This window comes from Euprymna scolopes, chromosome 18 (genome assembly GCF_053919585.1).
Source record: "Euprymna scolopes isolate OS-2025 chromosome 18, ASM5391958v1, whole genome shotgun sequence".
NCBI classification, from domain to species: domain Eukaryota; kingdom Metazoa; phylum Mollusca; class Cephalopoda; order Sepiida; family Sepiolidae; genus Euprymna; species Euprymna scolopes.
In genome coordinates, this window is record NC_136499.1 from 112,349,626 (window position 1) to 112,371,260 (window position 21,635).

Sequence of the window (21,635 nt, forward strand, 5' to 3'; positions counted from 1 at the left end):
AATCAATCGATTGGTCGATTTCAAGGATTTCAATGTCATGAAAAGAATTAGACGTGTGAAACATTCCTTGATCCTCATTCAATCCCGGGCAACGTTGGTTCTCCCTGCTACTCCTACTATATATAAAACTAACTAAAACCCAAAACGTATCAAGTAACCCTAACCCTTTCAATGTCTGTCTCCATGTTAACATTGTTTTTTTTTACTAAAATAAAATTGTAATTGTGTTTTGTAGGTTTTTCTTTGCTTGAGGTTCCGAGGTCATCAGGGAACGCCCAGTGGAGTGATGGAGAAGAATCTGACACAAAGCATGGTTACTGGGCTGATTATAATCCAGACCCAAACAATGGAAAATGTTCTTATGAAACCCAAATAAACGAAGACCCCAAATGGGAACTTGGAAATTGTAACGCCGAAAAAGCATTTGTATGCGAGAAACCAGCATGTACGGTGGGTAAGTGATCAACGCTATTTCTTGCCTTTCGATCAAAATCATTTGATCGTTAAAACAAGCAATTCCTAAAAACAATAATTAATACAATTTTATATGTTCATTTCGCGATAATCAAAAACAAAAGCAATCTTCAAGTTTAGCGATTAGTGAATTAAAGGTGTTTAACAAGACTTTGCCTTGTCGAACACGTGATACTCTCTCTTTGACCAGCTTTGTTCAGCACACGTCTTTTCTTTCGCTCTCGGTAAGTTCTCTACAGTGCAATGTAGACTACTGTGTACTGTAGACTAGAGCAGGCAATCAGTCGATTTGATTGAAAAAAAAATGATCGATTTTCACTAATTTCAATGTCAATTTCTATTTCACCGATTTCAATGTCAATAAAAGAATTGGAAGTGTGGAACATTCATTGAGTCTTATCGAACCCCGAACAACGTTAGTTTGGTCCACGTGCTCAACACGTCTATCTCTCACCTTCTCGTCCACATTTTTCTTTTTTTTTATAATTCTTTTTTTTTCTCCTGCTTCCTAGCTGTGACATCACCTCGCACACGGGTCAGTTATTTGCATACATTGGTTTTTGCTGCTGCTGCCATATGCGCGTCTGTGCTCTGTTACATTTGTTTAAAAAACTCTCAAAATAGAGAACAGGGTTTTGTTAGCTATTCTGTACTCTCACCTAACAATTTAATAAATCAAAGATGACGTAATAATCGAATTCAACTTAAAAATCCTATCTACAAAAATAGCACGGTCCATAAACTGCAGAAGTACCAATTTGTTTTAATGGCTTTCAATAGTTATATGAATGCATATATAGATTTCTTTTAATAACTTTAGAAAATCTCCATTTTGTTACTTTATATGGAAGACACTTTGTCTGTGTATATGGGTTTGTTTCCTATGAACGCCGAAACAGCTGAGTCGATGTTTAAAAGTATCACATAAATGTATTTTATGTTTGAACGTTTAGATAGGTTTTGTATCAGAATGTTGACAAACGTATCGGTAATTGAAAAAATCCAATTAAATAAGAAACAGTCCGGATTTGACCAACGTTAACACCCTTAAACAACCTAACATCAAAAAGGGAAGATTTATCACTGTAAAAACTGAAAGTCCCGGCGTATAAAAATAAACAGGAGATTTGTCATAAGACAGGGGTTCGTTCGAAATTTATGTTTCTATTTAGAACACAACTGAGCCATGATACTTGACCCTTGCATTTCGAACTTTAATACAGGCTCTTATAACATTTTTTTTTAAGAAATAAAATTCCTACACGAAATGTCTACGTATATTTATGACGATAAATGTTTAACTGAAATGACCGATTTTTAGAAATATTTCGTCTGCAGGTATTAGGTTGGTGTAAAAATAGTGTCGTTTTTTACATTTAAATACAGGGTGGCCACAAAGTCTGGCTACATAATCTACAGGATTTGGATCATCTTATATGAATCAAGCATCAGTTTTTGAGTGGCATAAGAGATTCAAGGAAGGCAGAGAGTCTTTGAGAGATGGTGAGACATATGGGAGAAGTAAGGAAGTCAGAACACCAGAGTTGGTTGATCAAATGTAGATTATGTAGCCAGACTTTGTGGCCACCCTGTATATGCATAAAAACGACATCATTTTTACACCAATTTAATACATTAATGTGTGGGAACAGCCGATACATGATTTTTGGATTATGACATTTTAGTTTCATTATGTATACGAAGAATATTTTTCTTTATTTTTGTTTTTTTAATTAACTCTGAAAATGTAATAGCTTCATAAATGCATGCAGATACTTTTGCAAATATTTATTAGTTTTACGAATGCATATCGATATCACAATAGTTATCGACGAAAGGAGGGCGGACTTCTCAATTCACCCTTATCCGTTTGTCTGTTCGTCTGTCCGCACTTTTTTCAATAACTACGCCTTATATTTGTTTGAAATTTTCCACAAACATTAAATACGATATGAGTAAAAAGTAACCTTTCGGGTTAAAATGGCTAAAATTGACATTTTTGTGCTCATTAAAAAAAAAAAAAAAAACCCAAAAATGATGCCTTGGATTTTTATAAAACTTTCTGAAAAATTGTAACTGATGTCCATATAATTTTGTTTGTTTATACTTCGTGATAACTCTTGGGTGTTCCCCCGGGGCTCTTTTAGGGCTAATAAAAGCACTCCATTTTGGGGACCATTTTACCATATTTGTTCCAAATTTTATGTGTATGTCTATTTAGCAGTTTTGCATGGTGCTGAACTAAAATTAAGGCCTTGGGACTTTTGGGGCTAAATAGAGGGGGGCAATGCTGAATGCCTCGTTTACTATGCACTCACGAGGGACTGCTTCACTTAAAAAAAAATTCGTACAGGGAATGACTGCTTATATATATGATAACAGGTGTTTAAAGTAACTGATTTTAATATTTCTTTCACAGGTACATTCATGTGTAGGAACAGCCGATGTATTGGGACGAATCAAAAATGCGACGGCAAAGACGACTGCCAAGATGGGACGGATGAAGAGAATTGTCGTAAGTTATTCATCTTTCAATAATACATAAAATAAAAAAAACTTCTCGCGTTATTGGCTTGTTTGTATTAACGTGTATTTACGTGTTATGTGCATCTGACTATAATATATAATATAATATATAAAATATATAATATATAATATAAAATATATAATATATAATATAAAATATATAATATAAAATATATAATATATAATATATAATATATAATATAAAATATATAATATAAAATATATAATATAAAATATAAAATATATAATATAAAATATAAAATATATAATATAAAATATATAATATAAAATATATGATATATAATATACAATATATAATATATAATATAAAATATATAATATATGATATAAAATATGTAATATATAATATAAAATATATAATATATAATATAAAATATATAATATATGATATAAAATATATAATATATGATATAAAATATATAATATATAATATATAATATAAAATATGTAATATATAATATAAAATATGTAATATATAATATAAAATATATAATATATGATATATAATATATAATGTAGAATATATGATATATGATATATAATATATGATATATAATATATAATGTAGAATATATGATATATGATATATAATGTAGAATATATGATATATGATATATAATATATAATATATGATATATAATATATAATATAAAATATATAACATATATGATATATAATATATAATATAAAATTATATTGATAATATATATAATTAATTTGATAATAATGTGTGCTAATTAACATTAGTTTCCTTAAATCTTTTTCTCCCATATACTTTAATAAAAAAAAAATACCAAATTAATAATACCTAAATATGCTTTAGTTCCAGATTATTCATCTCTCTACCACGTCGGGATGATTTTACGCAGGGGGGCGGAAAGTGGGATTTGATAAGCTAGTGGTCTAGGCCCTCTGTCCAACAAAAATTAAAAACAATATCTTGCCCCCCCCCTTTCGGCATTCTCCTGTATGGCCGCCTCAAGAGATTCTCAAATTAGCCCCTTTCTCAAAGGAAAAAGGCGAAGAACTAGCCTCCTTGAATACACACAGGAATAAAGCCATACATACCTATTTGAAAATAAAGTTATGTTGTAACTGTTCGAATCAGCCATAATTCATAAGTGATTGAATAAGTCACCGGTCTCTCCCTCAGCCGTTTCACTCTGTAATTTCACTCACGATGAATAATTTTGTGTCCTTGTAAGTATTTAGACAAAACGTGACTTTCCTTTTTTTTTTCAGCCTCATCTGATTTACATACATGTGTCTGTACCCACCACAAATATGTGTGTAAATTAGATGGAAAAATAATGAATGTATTTTTTACTGAATATGAATAAAGATGATTATATTTCTATACCTAAATAATAAACGATAATAAATGTAATAAAATAACAAGTTTATAATAAGATTTAATATTATTATTATTAAAAGTTAAACAAAACTAAAAATGGCCGAACAAAATGTTTTATAAACTTTAAAAATTAAGGTACAGAATTTAATTTGAAATTTGTAAATTTCCACGGCGCACTTTCATAAACTTTACAAAATAAAGTATAAATATTTTATTTAACTCCCTTACAAGAGAAATCATTTTTTAAAGTGATCAGTCAAAAAGAACTCAGGAGACCTCCGAAACGCTACTGAAAACTCTAATTAAAATTAAAGAGGTATTCAGTACACTACTAAACTTATTTTAAGTATTTTATTTTATATTTAAAAATAAAACTATTCGATAATTTTTATGAATTTTTGTTGTTGTAATACCTTTGTTTTCCATCATGAATAAGATTTTGTCTGTTTTTATATGGGTAGGATTCCTTATTTATATTTTAAAAAATAAAACTACAATAATTTTGCGGGATCTCTGGACATACGACGTTTTCTTTCTGCCATACGTAATGTTTTGTTCGTTTGATTTTTATCATGAGTAGAATTTTGTACAAGTACCTTATTTTCTCATTTATGAGTAAAAATACTGTGTCGTACACTACTTTTATTTATAGGCAAACACTATAAAAACAAGTTAAAACACACAAAAAACTTATCCATATAAGTAGAAAAGTAACTTATCTTGTATTTGACACGTAAGTAGTTAATGTTTTCACCTGAAATATTGGTTTAAAAGATCACCAATCTACATAAAGAGGTCTCCAAAGCACTAATAAAACTAAGATTCTCCCTCCATCTGATTTATTAGTATTAAAATATGGCCTCATAATAACGTGACAAGCACACCAACATCGTAAAAAGTAGTAGACACAGAGTTTTAGTGTTATTAGTGTTACACCGGCCTTTCTAACACAAGGGAAATTACACCGGTTCTCACTATATATAGCTACACCGGAGAAAGAAGCGACAGTACTACCACTGACTAGCTGCGTGCAAGCCAGTTATACCCGTTTCTTACCTTTTGTGCCTGTGATGTTAAACCAACCTCGACTTGATTTTTTTTCTTTTTACTATTGTGCCATGACACAGAAATTAGTATAAGTAGTTTTGCACTCTCTATTGTATATACGCGTTTCTTACTCTATCTCTCTATTCATATATATACTAGTGAGACCTGTGGAAATTCCACAGGGGACTCATTCATATGTAATATATTGATGTTGGAATTTTGTAGTGTAAATGGAAACGTTCTGATATTATTGTAGCTTTTTTGTTAAAACTGCAAAAGTATCTATCTAAGTTAGTACGAACGCCCGGCAAAGCCCATTCGTGAAGCACGCTTAAATATGATATTTTAATTCTTGCAGATTTCATATATATTATTATAGAGTTAATGTTCTATGGATTTTTATATATTATAAAGTTACGATTTCAAAAATAACAAAAATATATCCATATGATTTGGTTGCATTAGCTTGAATTGAAACGGAAATAAAAGCGTACGAATATATATATATATATATATATATATATATATATATATATATATATATATATATATATATATATATATATATATATATGCATTAGCATTTCAGCCCGGCGTAGCCCAGGTGTTTGGAGGTGTATGTTGAGCGAAAAAAAAAAAGCGGTCAATTTTTTTAACTTTCACCGCTATTATGACCCCTTAACATTTATTGTTTTGGGCTCAAATAAAGTTAATAATTTAGATCCATGTCAAAGGAACCTATATCTAAAATTTAAAGTGTTTAGACCCAAATTATCGGAGGGGTTTGGTAGAGTTCTTAAAGGTAAAATCGTTGAAGTTTGACCTCTTAACAGACAAATTTCTGGCCGAAAACCGATCACAAATATTTTCCCAAATCTCAGTACCCTGTATATCATATGTCGAGTCTTTAGACTTAAAATTGACAAAGTTATTGCGTAGGGAAATGTACACAGACACACACACAGACACACACAGACACACACACACAGACACGTTCACTTTTATAGATATACTAGCATTTAAGCCCGGCGTTGCCCGGTGGTTGTGCAAAAAAAAGCAGTCAATTTTTTAAACTTTGACCCCTATTATGACCTCTTAGCATTTATTGTTTTGGGCTCAAATCAAGTTATTAAGTTAGATCCATTCCAAGGAACCTATATCTAAAATTTGAAGTGTTTAGACCCAAAATTGTCGGAGGAGTTTGGTAGAGTTCTCAAAGGTCAAACCATTAAACTTTGACCCCTTAACAGCCAAATTTCTGGCCGAAAACGGATTCCAAAGATTTCCCAAATCTCAGTACCCTGTATATCAAATTTAGAGTCTGTAGACTGAAAATTGACAGGGTTATTGCGTTGGAAAATGTACACAGACACACACACACAGACACACACACAGACACGTTCACTTATATATATATAAACACAGACACGTTCACTTATATATATATAAACTTGAGTTCCTTCAGCCATAATCGAAACCGAAACCAAAACTTATGAAGAATTCTTGGTAAAATTATTTATGATAAGAAATGGACGTCCATAACAATTAAACTACTCGGATGTAAGCGTGACACAGAAAATAACACACACGCTATCGTATTAGATATGGATGAACAAACAAATCAACATCGTAACTAGCAGACAAATAGTTTTAGCATTAATAGTATATTTTTCACTTTCTATTGGTATATACGTATCTTCTTTCAGCTCTATTTCCCACTATACAAACATCTCATTGTATGTAATGTCGTAAAATATAAAAATCTTTAGATTTTAAAACAGAAACTTTTAAATAAATATTTTCAAAGGCAAAAATTTACAATTTTTAAAGAAAGAAAAGTGTTTAGAATGAAATAAGAAACAGATTTAATATAAGTTTCATTTGCAAATATTCAGTGCATAAATAGAAAAATTGAGATAAAAACTAAACATCCAAATACAAGAGAAATTTTAGAGCCAATTATGTGCCTGCAAAGCGAACGCGTCTGTTAGATTACATAGACAGAAGTAGTAAGAATACATTTTTCCTGACGCTTTATTTATAATAATAATAATAATAATAATAATAATAATAATATAAACAACAATAATAATAATAATAATAATAATAATAATAATAATAATAATAATAATATAAACAACAATAATAATAATAATAATAATAATAATAATATAAACAACAACAATAATAATATCAACAACAACAATAATAATAATATTAATAATAATAATAATAACAACAACAACAACAACAACAACAATAATAATAATAATAATAATAATAATAATAATAATAATAATAATAATAATAATAATAATAATAATAATAATAATAAAATTTTACTTTTTCTTCAGCGAAACTTTGCCGGTTTTATGAAACCGGATCATCAGGAAATTTAACCTCTGTGAACTTTCCTCAGAATTATCCAGCAAATTCGTTTTGTCTGTGGAAAATTAAGGCCGACATGGGAACTTCGATAAATTTAAAGGTGAGTGTCTATTGCCATATTTGTCCGATGCGGACCAAACTCTCTGAGGTCCTGGATATAACCTTAAACTATATCCGATGGTGAGGCCCCAGCTTCCGGGTTTTGGGTGTGTGGAGCCACCATTTAATTGCCATTGCTCTCAGGTTCACTCTGACCCGGACTGGTAGTACCTTTTAGGGTCCCAACTGTGGGTTAAATAGAAATCGACTTAAAAACAAACAAAAAAACAACAAATATACTCTATTAAAAAATTGTTCTTCAAAATCACTGGATTCGGCATTAAATAACCTGAAAAGGGTTGGTATGCCGTAAAACAAAAATAACCAAACTAAACCCTCTGAAACTGCGCATAAGATAATTCAAGAGAAATTTGATTAAACACATCATTATCTATGTATCTCGTATATAAATCAAATGCCAGACACAACAAAGTTGATTGAACCCATAGATATCTATATATCCCAGACACAAAAGAAAATAGAGAACATGTTCCACTCAACTATGCTGCTCATCATTTATTCAAGAATTATCTCTGTGTTTCTTTTTCTGTGATTTTTTTTTCAAAGAAGGAAGGCAATATCAGTTTTAAAACGTCGCTTATTGACTTTTAAGTTTCAATTCAAATGAATCATTTTCGGTGTGTGGACGAATTCTTTCTCAAACATTTTAATGATTAAAATCTTGATTACAGTGGATCTATTTCATACGGCACAATCACGTTGACACATCGATTCTCGTCAGATCCCCGAAGTTAAGCAACGATTAACCTGGCCAGTATCAGATGGGTGACCATTTGGGAAGGCGAGGCGCTGTATGTACCGGTTGGTATCTGGGGAGACGTTTAACTCACGAGGGGATATATCTACCCCTAATTCATGACGGACATCAACGGGAAACTGCCGCCTTTACTTGTCTTCCAGAAATTACCATGGTTCTACATTCCATCATTGCTTTCTTTTTTCTTTGTGGGGGGGTTATTCTTGTGCTGTTTTTTATGGACATTTGAAGACATTTTGTATGTCATAGCGTTGGTGCACGGTTTTCATTTGAAAACAGTACTCTGACGACAGGAAATTATGTTTGTTTTCTGAATTTGTTTTAAGTACGTTCTTATATTCCTGCAACTGTGTGGGAGCTTTCTTTGCTTCAAAACTGACAATAAATCACAATATGATATAACTTAGATCAGTCAGTTTATTAGAGAGTACGGCTATCACTCTCACCCCTTGCGTTTGCTCCGTCTTATTCTTCTCTGTAACGTTAACATTGTCCCCCCAAAAAATTATTTGTAATTCCTATACGATAACAAATACAATCCAATCTACACCAAAAAGATTTTCTGAACCAAGTAGCATATACACTTTCTATTTGCAAGTTTATCCCATGAAAAAAATGTTACATTTAAATTCTCCATTAAACTTTAATTTCTTTACCTGATTCTTCACTGGCAATTTTTTCTGTGTTCAACTGCAGAAAACCTATTTTTTCAAGTTTGTTCATTTATTACCGAGACATTTAATGTCCATCTATGAAAATCGGTATTGCTGTGAAACTGCAGTAAAGTGATAAAATTAAAAAAAAAACTATATGAGGATATTAAAAATGTGTAAACTCTTATTGAAATATATAATTACTACTGCTTGCAGACATCATGTACGGAATACTGCATAAGAAATAATCTACTTTGATTAGAACGTTTACACACGGGACCCCACACGTTGTAAGTAGTCTACGTCGCAAAAGAGACCAAGACAAAGAATAACTCTAAGTCATTTTTTCGTGCAACAACTGCATTCATTTCCTCGTTTTCCCGCCACCCGTGACCTTTTTGGATCGAACAATATTTTTACAGTTTGCATATTTATTTTTATACTTATGTGTATTAAAGACTGAAAATATCTCTCCGCAATTTTATTAATCTTTATTTGTTTTCTACTGATGTTATATAATTAATAAACAGCTACAAAAATATGCATACATAATATACATTTTGTATCCGAAAGATCGGAGCCGAATAAGCCTGACAGTTAGCGGTTGGGACCAAGCCTGATTAATGGGCGTGAAGGGCGGTTCCAGCAACACATTGCTTAGTCCTATGTGTAGGTAGACACCTATTTACGTGTCATCGCAAATACAGTCTGCCGCTATGTGTTCGTTAAAACGTAATCTGGTTATTTAATACGTTAATGTGTAAAGGAGCCAGAATTACAGAATTGAATTCTCCGAATATGGAATATATCGGTGCGCTAAATGAATGTTGCTTCTTTAAATAAAGATACGATGAGTTGGGTAATGGTTTAGAGTAGAAAATTAGAAGTCTGTAAAATGTTTACTAGTTTGTCTTTCGAAGTTTGAATTGTGAAAGTCAGATCTACCGAATAAAATGTAGCAATAATCGACAAGATCTAAAGTTGATGTATAATTTCTGGAAACATCCATGAAGATCTACCGGGTTTTGAATAAGTCCTGTTACATTGTAGATTTTCCTATTCAAATTAAACCTGGTACGTCATTTTGGGTAGAATTAAACAAGTTTGGTCACATAATGATTTATTAGTATACAAGGCATCATATCATTCAATGTGGCCACGTTTGGCGGCAACGACACGTTCCAACCGAGGTCGGAAACTCTTACAGGCCTTCCTGACGTAGTCCTTCTTCATGGACGTCCATGCTCGGTTCACAGAGGCTTTCAGCTCATTTGTGTTACTGTGGCGGGTCTTACACGCCCTTGCCTCGATATGCGCCCACACACTGAAATCAAGGGGGTTCAAATCTGGCGACTGTGGAGGCCAAAAGTCTTTGGGCCAGAAGCTCATGTTAGTCTCTAACCAGTTCTGCGCAATTTTGGCGGTGTGTGCGGGTGCGCCGTCCTGCTGGAACACGTAATCTGCTTTCTTGGTAATCTTTTTGACCCATGGAAGAACTTTAGTTTCCAAAATGTTTTTGTAAACAGCGGAGGTTAGCCTGTATCCCTGTTCAAACCACACCGGGGCATCTTCTCCCCATTGGATGCTACGACCCCAAGCATCATGATAGATGCTGGATGCCTGGTGGTTGACACTCTCTTGTGGTTAGAGACATCATTCCCAAAGCTTACGACCCGGTCGTTCTTCCTGTTGAAGACTGGATCGACAGTGAATGTTTTCTCATCGGAGAAAATGAGGTTACGATTCCCGTGGCTCTTTAAGTCATTCAACAGGCGGGTGCTCCTCTCCAGACGTTTATGAATCATTGCGGCACTCAAGAGGGGTTTCTTGGAACGTCTTAGACTCTTTCCTCCCATGCTCTTGACCACGCTGGACACTGTGGATACAGAAATCTTCATCTTTTGTGCCAGTCTTGTCATTTTCAGCTCAGGATCATTATCAAAGGCCTTTTTGATGGTTCCACGTCTAATTTTTTTAGGCCTTCCTGATCGAGGTCGATCCTTGAGGGTCTCAGAGTTATTCAGACGTTGGGCAACACGATAGACAGTCATTCTACTGACGTTTAGTAGCTTTGCAATGTCAGTTTGTTTGCGACCCGCGCGCAGCAAAACGGAGATTTCATTTCTTTTTCCTTCCATTGGGTTGTACTTATAATTTAGGATTTTCTCAGGAGTCAATATTGTATCTGCAATATATAAGTATTAATTAGACGTACTCAAATGTTAGTTACAATCAATAATAATACATGAATTTATAAAAATAAAAATGTAACAGGACTTATTCAAAGCCCGGTATGGTGATATGAAGATTTTTAGTATAGTTGGTGAGCAAAATGCATCACTGGTGTTTTAAGCCAATGTGATTACCTCCTTTTTCAATGACTAAATTTTCACATGTGATGCATATTTCCCTTTTTAATATCTGTACGTTTTCACTTTTAATGATTACCTTTCTTTTTAATGTCTGTACATTTTACCATTTAATAATTACCTCCTTTTTGAATGTCTACCAGTTTACACATTTAATAATTACCTCCCCTTTGAATGTCTACCAGTTTACACATCTAATAATTACCTCCCCTTTGAATGTCTACCAGTTTTCACATTTAATAATTACCCCCCCCCTTTGAATATCTTCCAGTTTTCAGATTTTATCACGGAAGCAAATACGGATGTCATAGAAATATTTGTCGGCTCCCTTTCTGAATCAGACGCGTTCTTAAAATATCGTCTTTCTGGCAACACTATTGCCCAGAAGACATACACAAGTCCGAATAATATGATGGTGGTCAAGTTCACGTCGGACAGTTCCACTGAGTTCAAAGGTTTTACGGCCGAATGGACGACATGTAAGTGTTTTTATTTTCATCTTTTTTTTTTTAAATAGTTTTTCAAATTAATTGTTACTTTCTCTACAAAACATTTACTTAAAATCGTATTCGTACTATTTGAATTCGTCGAACAGCAGTTCCTATCTTGAGTGTGATTTTCACAACGTTTCGGTTGATGTAACCTCCGACCTTCTTCAGGTGTATCTTGTGGAACTCGGGAATTTGGACGGAATTTCGGACAGTATCGTTTATTTACTTTACGGGGGTAGCATGCTCTTGTTCCGTCAGCCATGAATGGCTACAGGTCCTAAGTAATTCACAATTGTATTTTTAGGTTGCTGACACTGAGAATTAAATTTTTCACTTTCAGGAGAAAATCACTTTTACAAATGATTTTCCCAATGCTCAACATGGACGAGTTCATCTTCTCTTCTTCTATTCTTCTTCTATCTATTCTATCTTCTATATAAATAAAATGAACTCATTTTTCCCGTCTGATTTTGACATTAATAGGATTAAAAATCAAGATATTTCATGCAAATATAATATGCACAAACGGCAGAACAATATCTGAGGTGTGTTATAGGCTTATTATTTCTCAAATTCCTCGATAATCTTAGATTTCTATACTTTTTCTGCTGAGAAGTCACGGCCAAAATCGGTTAAGATCAATGGAAGTGGTAAAATATTTTCTCTCTAATAAATTCCTCCTCCCCCTGCCACCACTTAACACCGTTTGGGGATCGTTCACAAGGAACAGTTGAGAAGAGAACACCGGTTTGGCTTCGTAGTTCTTTCATGTGAAGTTATTTAAAATCACTAAACTAAGCTGCAGTGCTCTGTGGCGTAGTGGTTAGCGTGCTGGACAATTCACATTATATTTTCACGTTCGCGCCGACCTGCCGTAGTCGTTTTTTTTTTGTTTTTTTCCTAAACAACTGGAATGGACTTTTCTTGGTGGCCGAACTGTTAACGTTGCAGATGTTTTTTTTTTGTTTTTTTTTTTTCACAATTTATTTTCCTACTTTTACTCATTACTCCGGGTTTGATCCTTCCTACCATAACATTTTTTAAAACTCCCCCCCCCTCGTCCCGGAAACAAACACTCGGGCAACGCCGGGTACCCCCGCTAGTTTTATTTATATAGAGAAGATTACGAGGAATATACTAGCAGGACCTGTTAACCAGTGTTGCCCGATCGTACAATACGCTTAAACATGATATTATAAATCCTCTATTGATTGTTATATATTACGAGGAATATTTGCCTGGTGAAGTAATTCGCAGTTTCAAAATTAATGACAATGTCCTTCATCAAATTCCGTCCATGTTGGTTAACCATCTCACATCAACTGATATTTGGGTTTGGTGAGCTTAAAATAGTTTTTATTCTCTTATAAATAAAAAAAAGAATAATTTTTACAGGGGAATCTTTTACGTTACATCAGTCAAAGATACGCCGGCGTAATGTAAAATATTCCCCTGTAATGTAAAATATTCTTTTTAATCTATAAGAAAAGAAAGACTATTTTTAAGATAGAATTTTTTTCGATTCTTGGTGCTTATCGGATGAATTTCTGTACAAAACACATTCAAGAACACTGCCAGAAATATAAATTACATTATGCCAAACGTATGCGTCATCTGTATGCAATTAAATAATGCCTTTTTTTTTTGTAATGAATATAAATGTTCGCTTCTTTCGGACTTTCTAAGTGGTTGCCTCATAAAATCTATCCAAAATTTCAGTTTCTGCATTTAAAACATAAAAGCAACGGCTTTTAAATATATATTTATAAACGTTTGGGAATTTTTGGTCTTTAGCAAAACCCCGCCATTAAAAAAAAAAAGCTAATTTCTTTAATAATCCAATGTTTGACGTGTATACTTTAAGCGTCATAAAATCGTGGCATTTGTGTTCATTTTCATAAAAGACGAGTAGTTGAATTTTTTAAAATTTAGTTTGTCTTTTTGCCTTCTACATAATAACGTTTCGCATATAAGCCACCATTTTGCATGCGTTTGTATAACTACGAAACTACGAGGGCGTACCGAAAGTAATGCCTCCTATTGTTTTCATTTCCGCCCGAATGGATCAGAGGGGGATTGCAAATTGCATTGTTATGATGACTGAACTTATGCATTCATGATCTGGCAGTTTCATCTCTTTATTCGAGATACTGACGGTGTAAGATTCTAAGTAAGCAACCCCTGTAATAAAAGTGCGCCAGAAGCAGGTACACGTCACTGCATGCCGTACTAAAGTTACTTGAGAATGATGTTGACGATGCAGAAAAATAAATTCTGAAGTATAAAAGCTCGCTCATTTTAATGGTATCACACATGTCTTCGTAGCTCTTCAATTTTTTGAGTTTGAAAAAGTAGGTTTTACTTCTAGAATGACCCTCTCTTTCACACACACACACACACACACACACACACACACACACACACACAAACGACCATGGAACTTTCTTACAGATTCAACCGAGAAACAAAAAAGAGAATTAGAAAAATTGAAAAACTACAAAGAAAGCTTATTAAGCAAGAACACTCCGCGCTATTTAACAATACTTGTATATATATATTTATGGGAAAAAACAATTCTTGTCTGAATGAAAACATGCTGCCTAAATAAACTATATATATTATGTATGTGTGACAGACCAGTGCCCGTTCGAGTACTGAAGTTAAGTTACGTTGAACTTGGCCAATACCAGATGGGTGACCACGTATATGTGGTAGAACAGCGAAATCTCATTACAAAAAAAAAAAAAGAAAGAAAAATGGAAGTCCTAACGTCGTCATTTCCCCCTGATCGTGATATACATGCGTCTGGGTATTACCCCACGAATTTACTATTTCCTAGAAACTTCATCCTTCAGAGGAAGCCCACTAATCCCGTCAGGATTAATGCCGTGTCAGATAGGCAAGAATAACTAAGGGGGTTATTCTACACTCAATGAAAATGCAATTACGGCGATATGATGAAAACAACAACATTCGTCGTGAATCCTTTTCATGTAGTCATCGTAGTGATGAAAGATGGACTTCGATGTGTGCATTTTATTTGTTGAAGTAAAATAGGAATACATAAAATTAACAGATCTAAGAAAAATATTTCAAATAACGTCTTTACTTAAAGTATTAATTTCTGTTGTCAAAACTTCCAACTCGACTCTCTGTTGTCAAAACTTCCAATTTGGCGTTCTGTTGTCAAAACTTCCAATTCGACGTTCTGTTGTCAAAACTTCCAATTCGACGCTCTGTAGTCAAAACTTCCAACTCAACGCTCTGTTGTCAAAACTTTCAATTCGACGTTCTGTTGTCAAAACTTCCAATTCGACGTTCTGTTGTCAAAACGTCCAATTCGACGCTCTGTAGTCAAAACTTCCATCTCGACGCTCTATTGTCAAAACTTTCAATTCGACGATCTGTTGTCAAAACTTCCAATTCGACGCTCTGTAGTCAAAACTTCCAATTCGACGCCCTGTAGTCAAAACTTCCAACTCGACGCTCTGTTGTCAAAACTTTCAATTCGACGCTCTGTTGTCAAAACTTCCAATTCGACGCTCTGTAGTCAAAACTTCCAATTCGACGCTCTGTTGTCAAAACTTCCAATTCGACGCCCTGTAGTCAAAACTTCCAACTCAACGCTCTGTTGTCAAAACTTTTAATTCGACGCTCTGTTGTCAAAACTTTTAATTCGACGCTCTGTTGTCAAAACTTTTAATTCGACGCTCTGTTGTCAAAACTTCCAATTCGACGCTCTGTAGTCAAAACTTCCAATTCGACGTTCTGTTGTCAAAACTTCCAACTCGACGCTCTGTAGTCAAAACTTCCAACTCGACGCTCTTTTGTCCAAACTTTCAATTCGACGCTCTGTAGTTAAAACTTCCAATTCGACGCTCTGTAGTCAAAACTTCCAACTCGACGCTCTGTTGTCAAAACTTCCAACTCCAAAACTCGATACTCTTTGAAGTTGACTGGCACAGGACAACGTATGTAGCACCGTGACCGTTAACCATAAAACTAACTGGATGTCTCCATTGATACTTTTCTTTTTTTTATACGACCGACATTTTGAAGCACCCACACATGCTAGTCAAGTAATTTGTGGTTTTCCCTACATTTACCTATGCGAAAATGTGCTTGATTTGGAGTAGAAGAAGGTTGTGTAACTGTTTGGCTCGTAAAGCAGCAGCAAAAGAAAATAATTTTGTTTGTGCAATGATTGACGCTATCTTGTTTTATGTTTAAGGGTTCGCTAAATAACAGAAACTGCTAATCTAGTATTCCAAGAAACGCAACCGAGCAACTAATGAGATGGAAAATAAATTTTATGGAGTGATCATTATTTTTATAACGGAAAATAGAAAACTTGAAATAAAAGGCATCTATGTAAGAAACAAATACAAACGGTCATCGGGCCAAACTTGTGACGAAGGTTGAGAAGTTCCCGGTTACAATGAGATTTTTGAGAGAAGATAAAAATTAGAGAGAAAACATAGGCTATTTCGGCAATGTTAGACGTAGTTTGGATTGTGGCGCTCCTAGGAATAAATATTTTATTATAACGGATTAATGCGATTATAAATATGTGCAAATTCTACGTAAGATAGTGAGTAGTAGTCTGATCTTAGTGAATTAATTTATATGTGACGTCTGCGTTTGCCAAGCTATATTGTTTTTCTTTTCCTTGGAGAATAATTAATCTTATTTTATTAATATAGAGAAAATGAGAATTCATACCTGGTTTTCGAATATCTAATTACCGAAAGTGTAACGTAGGGACTATTTTATATAGATGAGAATTTAGGTAATTGTGTAGTGGATAAAAGGTAATGTTTAAAATATAAGATATTAATTTTAATTATGTTTACTTAAAAAGAAGCCCTTTTTTTATTAAGAATATTGTTTGTTTTTAATGAAAATTAGGAGGTGTAATCAAATTCAAAGAGAGTATAGATATTTTTAATGAAAACCAGTAATTTAATCTAGAAGAAATTAAAAAAAAAAAAAACTAAAAAAAAAAGCGAAGAAGTAATATAGACAGACAATTTGGCGCCATTTTCACATTTTTATATGCGTTCGATAAATAGATGGGATTTTCAAATTTTATTTGCAAACAACAAATTGATAATTTACGTAAATGACTGGCTAGTAAGAAACAAATATCGATTTATCAGAGACAGTGCTATACTGATCTAACTTCGAGACTACAGCCGACTTTATTTTATATACTAGATTACAAATAATATGCTACATATTTTCTATATTTGTAATGCTGTTCTTAATGTCAACATTTGAAGCTCACGTGTTGTATGCAGAGAGTCGCAAGTTAACAAAGGCAAGTAAAGAATTCGACTCACTTATTTTTCCAGTAAAGCAACAGACATTTATTTACAGGTAGTTTTCAAAATACCGTCTTTTCTTTTGTTTAAAAGTGTTCTCATACTCCAATGTGCTTAACAAAACTTTGCTGTGTCGAACGCGTGGTACTCTTTGTCCGGCCATGTTTAGGATGCATCTTTACCTGCCACTCTTGGCCACCGTGTGTAACACGTCTCTTTGTCTTTTATAATTTTTTTCTGTCCTTCTTCCTCGCTGTGACGTCACCTTGCGCACGGCTTGGTCATTTGCATACAGCTGCTGCCATACGCGCGTCCGTGCACTGTTACATATTGAATAATACGTTTGTTTTATATTTTGCCTTCGACAGCTTCATCCAACCTGAAGTCTTCTGAGATGAATGCATATCCTGGCGGTAATCTAACTGTTTCCAATTTCATGAATAATGAACAGAAAACTTTTACCCTCCGGAGTGTCACCAGACGAGACATAATTACCTTAGAGGTAAGCAAGTACAACCATTTGTTATATATATTAACTTTATAAAGGCAAAAACGCCACTAAAAAGTTACTCCTGTTTAGACGAAGATGATACAATCATATAGTGGGGTCTGCTTTTATGATACAATCATATCGTGGGGTCTGCTTTCGCACCGGATGTCCATACAATCGGAAATGTCACACATTCCTGGAAGGTTTTGGCAGTAAACCTCCATAACCATTAAATAAAGTACTTACATAAGTATATGCTAGTTTGAACCAAAGTATCATTGGGGGTTTACATTCACACTGAACGGTTGTAGAATGGAAAAAACATTTTATTTTAAATCATAAAAATAAAAATTTATGAATTGAAATTGTAATATGGGGCTCGGGGCTTGATGCAGAATTGCACATGCGTCCATATTCATTTCTACATGAAATAAAATTGTCACCCTAGAAAATTCGACATGATTCCATTTCCGTTTCATGAAAACATGTTTTCTTTATTTTTGTTCGGGACCATCTACTAGTTAGCCAGTCGTATACAAATCCCAAGAGCAATAGGAGGCTTCTATCATGTCTGAAAGTGACACTATGTTCAACGAGATATGCGCCGCTGTACAACTTATGACTCTCTGCCGATACAACTTATGACAATAGGACCATTGCCAGCACCCTCAAATGAGACGTGCCCAAGGTGATGAAAACAAAGCTCCCAGCCAAGGTTATGGTCTTTGGTGTGATTTCAAGTAGGGTCACATCATGTCAACTCACATCTTCAAAATGTACCCGGATGTACTGAAGAGTGTGGTGATCCCCTCCTCCCTCGACCTGAATCGCTATTTCCATGGCAGGTGCTCGTCTGAGCTCCAATCCCTCGCCAATCTTTCACAAGAAACACCCGTCTGGCTGAAACTACTGTCAACAATTTTCCCCACTCTCTATCTGTGCCTAAATCCAAACGTAGATTCCATGAGCAAAGCTTCTTTCTTAGAACTGCACGCCAGTGGAACTCTCTACCGCTTGCCTGTTTTCCACCTGACTACAACTTGGACGTCTTCAAGTCCAACATAAACAAACTCCTGACAAACCGCCCCCTTAAGTAAGACACTCTACTAAAACCCCCAATACTAATGATTACTACAATACTATCTCATTGATTACTGTACACGCAATAACCCTTATCCCTGAGTGGCCTTCGGGCCTTGATAAGTGGTGACCTCCATGTAAAAAAAAAACCCGCTGAACTACTTCATTTGGCCATACGTCGAGAACATCACCAACATGGCCTCCCACAACACCAAAGCCTGCTTGATTGCCACCATCCGTCGAGTATTAGCCGAGCTCCCATCGGCGCTTGTGGAAAAGACATGCATTGAGGCGGTGATTGAGGCTGAAGGCGGCTACATTGAAGTTTTAAAATAAAGTTGTAGTCTTATTTTTTAGAGCGATAAATTTATCGTTCTATTCTATATTCTATACCACATATAGTAGTGATGGGACGGTTCCAATATTTTTCCTGATTCCGATACAATTACCGATTCTGCTTTCAATTCCCGATTCCGAGACAGTCACTGATTCCGATTCTTTTAAAATCTCTTAAGGTAGATGTAGACTGGTTGTTAATTATTTTCTTTTCAGATTACCTTAAAAAAACGCACGTATTATATGCATATATTTTTACAAATGTAACACATACACTTTTGGAGTGAGCTATATATTTTATACCAAACAGGCAGCAAAGTCCCACCCCATTCACTTTCTAAAATACTGAAAACGTTCTATTTCTTTTTTTTTCTCTATCCACTTGCCTTTTTACGTCGATGTTTGAAGTGAAACGTTAACTACAATATACATTGTTTGGGTTAGGATTAAAATATAGTATCTGTTCTTTATTTGAATGAGGAGAAAAGAACTAAAACAAAAAGCAAATAAAAATTGAAATGCTGATTAGTGTTGCTGCTATTTTGGCGCTTCTACACTATTGCGACGAAATTTCGGAAATCATAAAACTGAATTTCACATGAAAACAATGGTATCTACGTATTCCTCATATTTTTAAGATGATTATATCCAAAAATTACGAAAATAGATGAGGTAGATAATTATTTGTTAAAGCAAATAAAACAAATTTGATGAAAACGACCGTAATACACAGGAGAGTTCAAAAGGGAGGTAATTTTTCGTATCAATTTTAAAAGATTGCAGCAATTTTTCAACTGCTAACACGATTAAATTTTTTTTTTTAAATAATTCAGTAATCTATCTATCTATCTTATATCTTCATCATCAATCAATACACCTATAAATTCGTTTTTTTGTGTGTGTATTGATATTCATATTAAAAACCCTCTTTTCTATTTATTTAAAAAGAAAATACAATTTTCTTATATATGGGTTGTGGACATGCATTCACTAGCAAAAGATCTAGCTAATTTGCATATTCTTTAAAGCATTCACTTTAATTAATTCCCTATTAGTTGCTTCGGTTTTCTTATATATGCGTCGTGAAATTGCATTCACTAGCAAAAGATCTAGCTAATTTTCATATTCTTTTAAACATTCACTTTAATTAATTCCCTATTAATTTTTTTCGGTTTTCTTATGGGATGATCCTCTTTAGTTAACTATTACGTGTAATTATATTCATGCAGATATTCTACATGATTTATACTTGTATAATATTTGCATAAAATCTTTACAGTAAACAAAAAATTGTTTCCATAGATATTTATGTATACGTATATATTTTTGTTTAATCTATTGGTCTATCTATCTATCTATCTATCTATCTATCTATCTATCTATCTATCTATCTATAAAAGTGAACGTGTCTATGTGTGTGTGTGTGTCTGTCTGTGTGTCTGTCTGTGTGTCTTTGTACATGTCCCTAACTTAGTTTGAGCCAAAACAATAAATGTTAAGGGGCCATAATAGGGGTCAAAGTTAAAAAAATTGACCGTTTTCTTTTTTTGCTCAGCATACATCTCCAAACACCCGTGCAACTCCGGGCTGAAATGCTAGTATATCTATAAAAGTGAAAGTGTCTGCGTGTCTGTCTGCCTGTGTACATTTCCCTACACAATAACTCTGTCAATTTTAAGTCTAAAGACTCAAAATTTGATATACAGGGTATAAATTTAGCTGTTAAGGGACCAAAGTTCAACGATTTGACCTTTGAGAACTCTACCAAACCCCTCCGCCAATTTTACGTCCAAACACTTGAAATTTTAGATATAGGTTCCTTTGACATGGATCTAACTTAATAACTTGATAACTTGATTTGATCCCAAAACAATAAATGTTAAGGAGTAATAATAGAGGTCAAAGTTTAAAAAAAATTGACCTCTGCAGTCTCTACCAAATTACTCAGACAATTTCTGGTCTAAACATTTGAAATTTTACCTAAAGAATATTCAGAGATAGGGCAAGCTTTTTCATCGGTTTGGGTCAAAAATTTTTAGTTACCAATATATAAATTTATGTATGTATGTTTGCATGTCTGCCTAACACATTCGACAGAGGCGACGTATTTTCTCAAGATTAGGATCGTTTTGAAGTTCGACCTTTCATACGACAAATATCGAAAAATTGGCTAAAAACATTAATATCTTCACCTTAAACTGAGCA

General features: G+C 33.7%; 1 protein-coding gene across 3 annotated transcripts in view; it reads left to right on the forward strand.

Moving 5' to 3' along the window:
• LOC145297770 (uncharacterized) overlaps nucleotides 1-21,635 on the forward strand; it is a 576,130-nt gene that overhangs the window by 182,912 nt on the left and 371,583 nt on the right. For all 3 annotated transcript variants that reach the window (XM_080144014.1, XM_080144016.1, XM_080144015.1), the window contains exons 5-9: nucleotides 236-454; nucleotides 2,894-2,989; nucleotides 7,777-7,910; nucleotides 11,981-12,188; nucleotides 17,893-18,026. In XM_080144014.1, coding sequence (XP_080000140.1) covers nucleotides 236-454; nucleotides 2,894-2,989; nucleotides 7,777-7,910; nucleotides 11,981-12,188; nucleotides 17,893-18,026 — 791 coding nt within the window. The remainder of the gene's footprint in view (nucleotides 1-235; nucleotides 455-2,893; nucleotides 2,990-7,776; nucleotides 7,911-11,980; nucleotides 12,189-17,892; nucleotides 18,027-21,635) is intronic.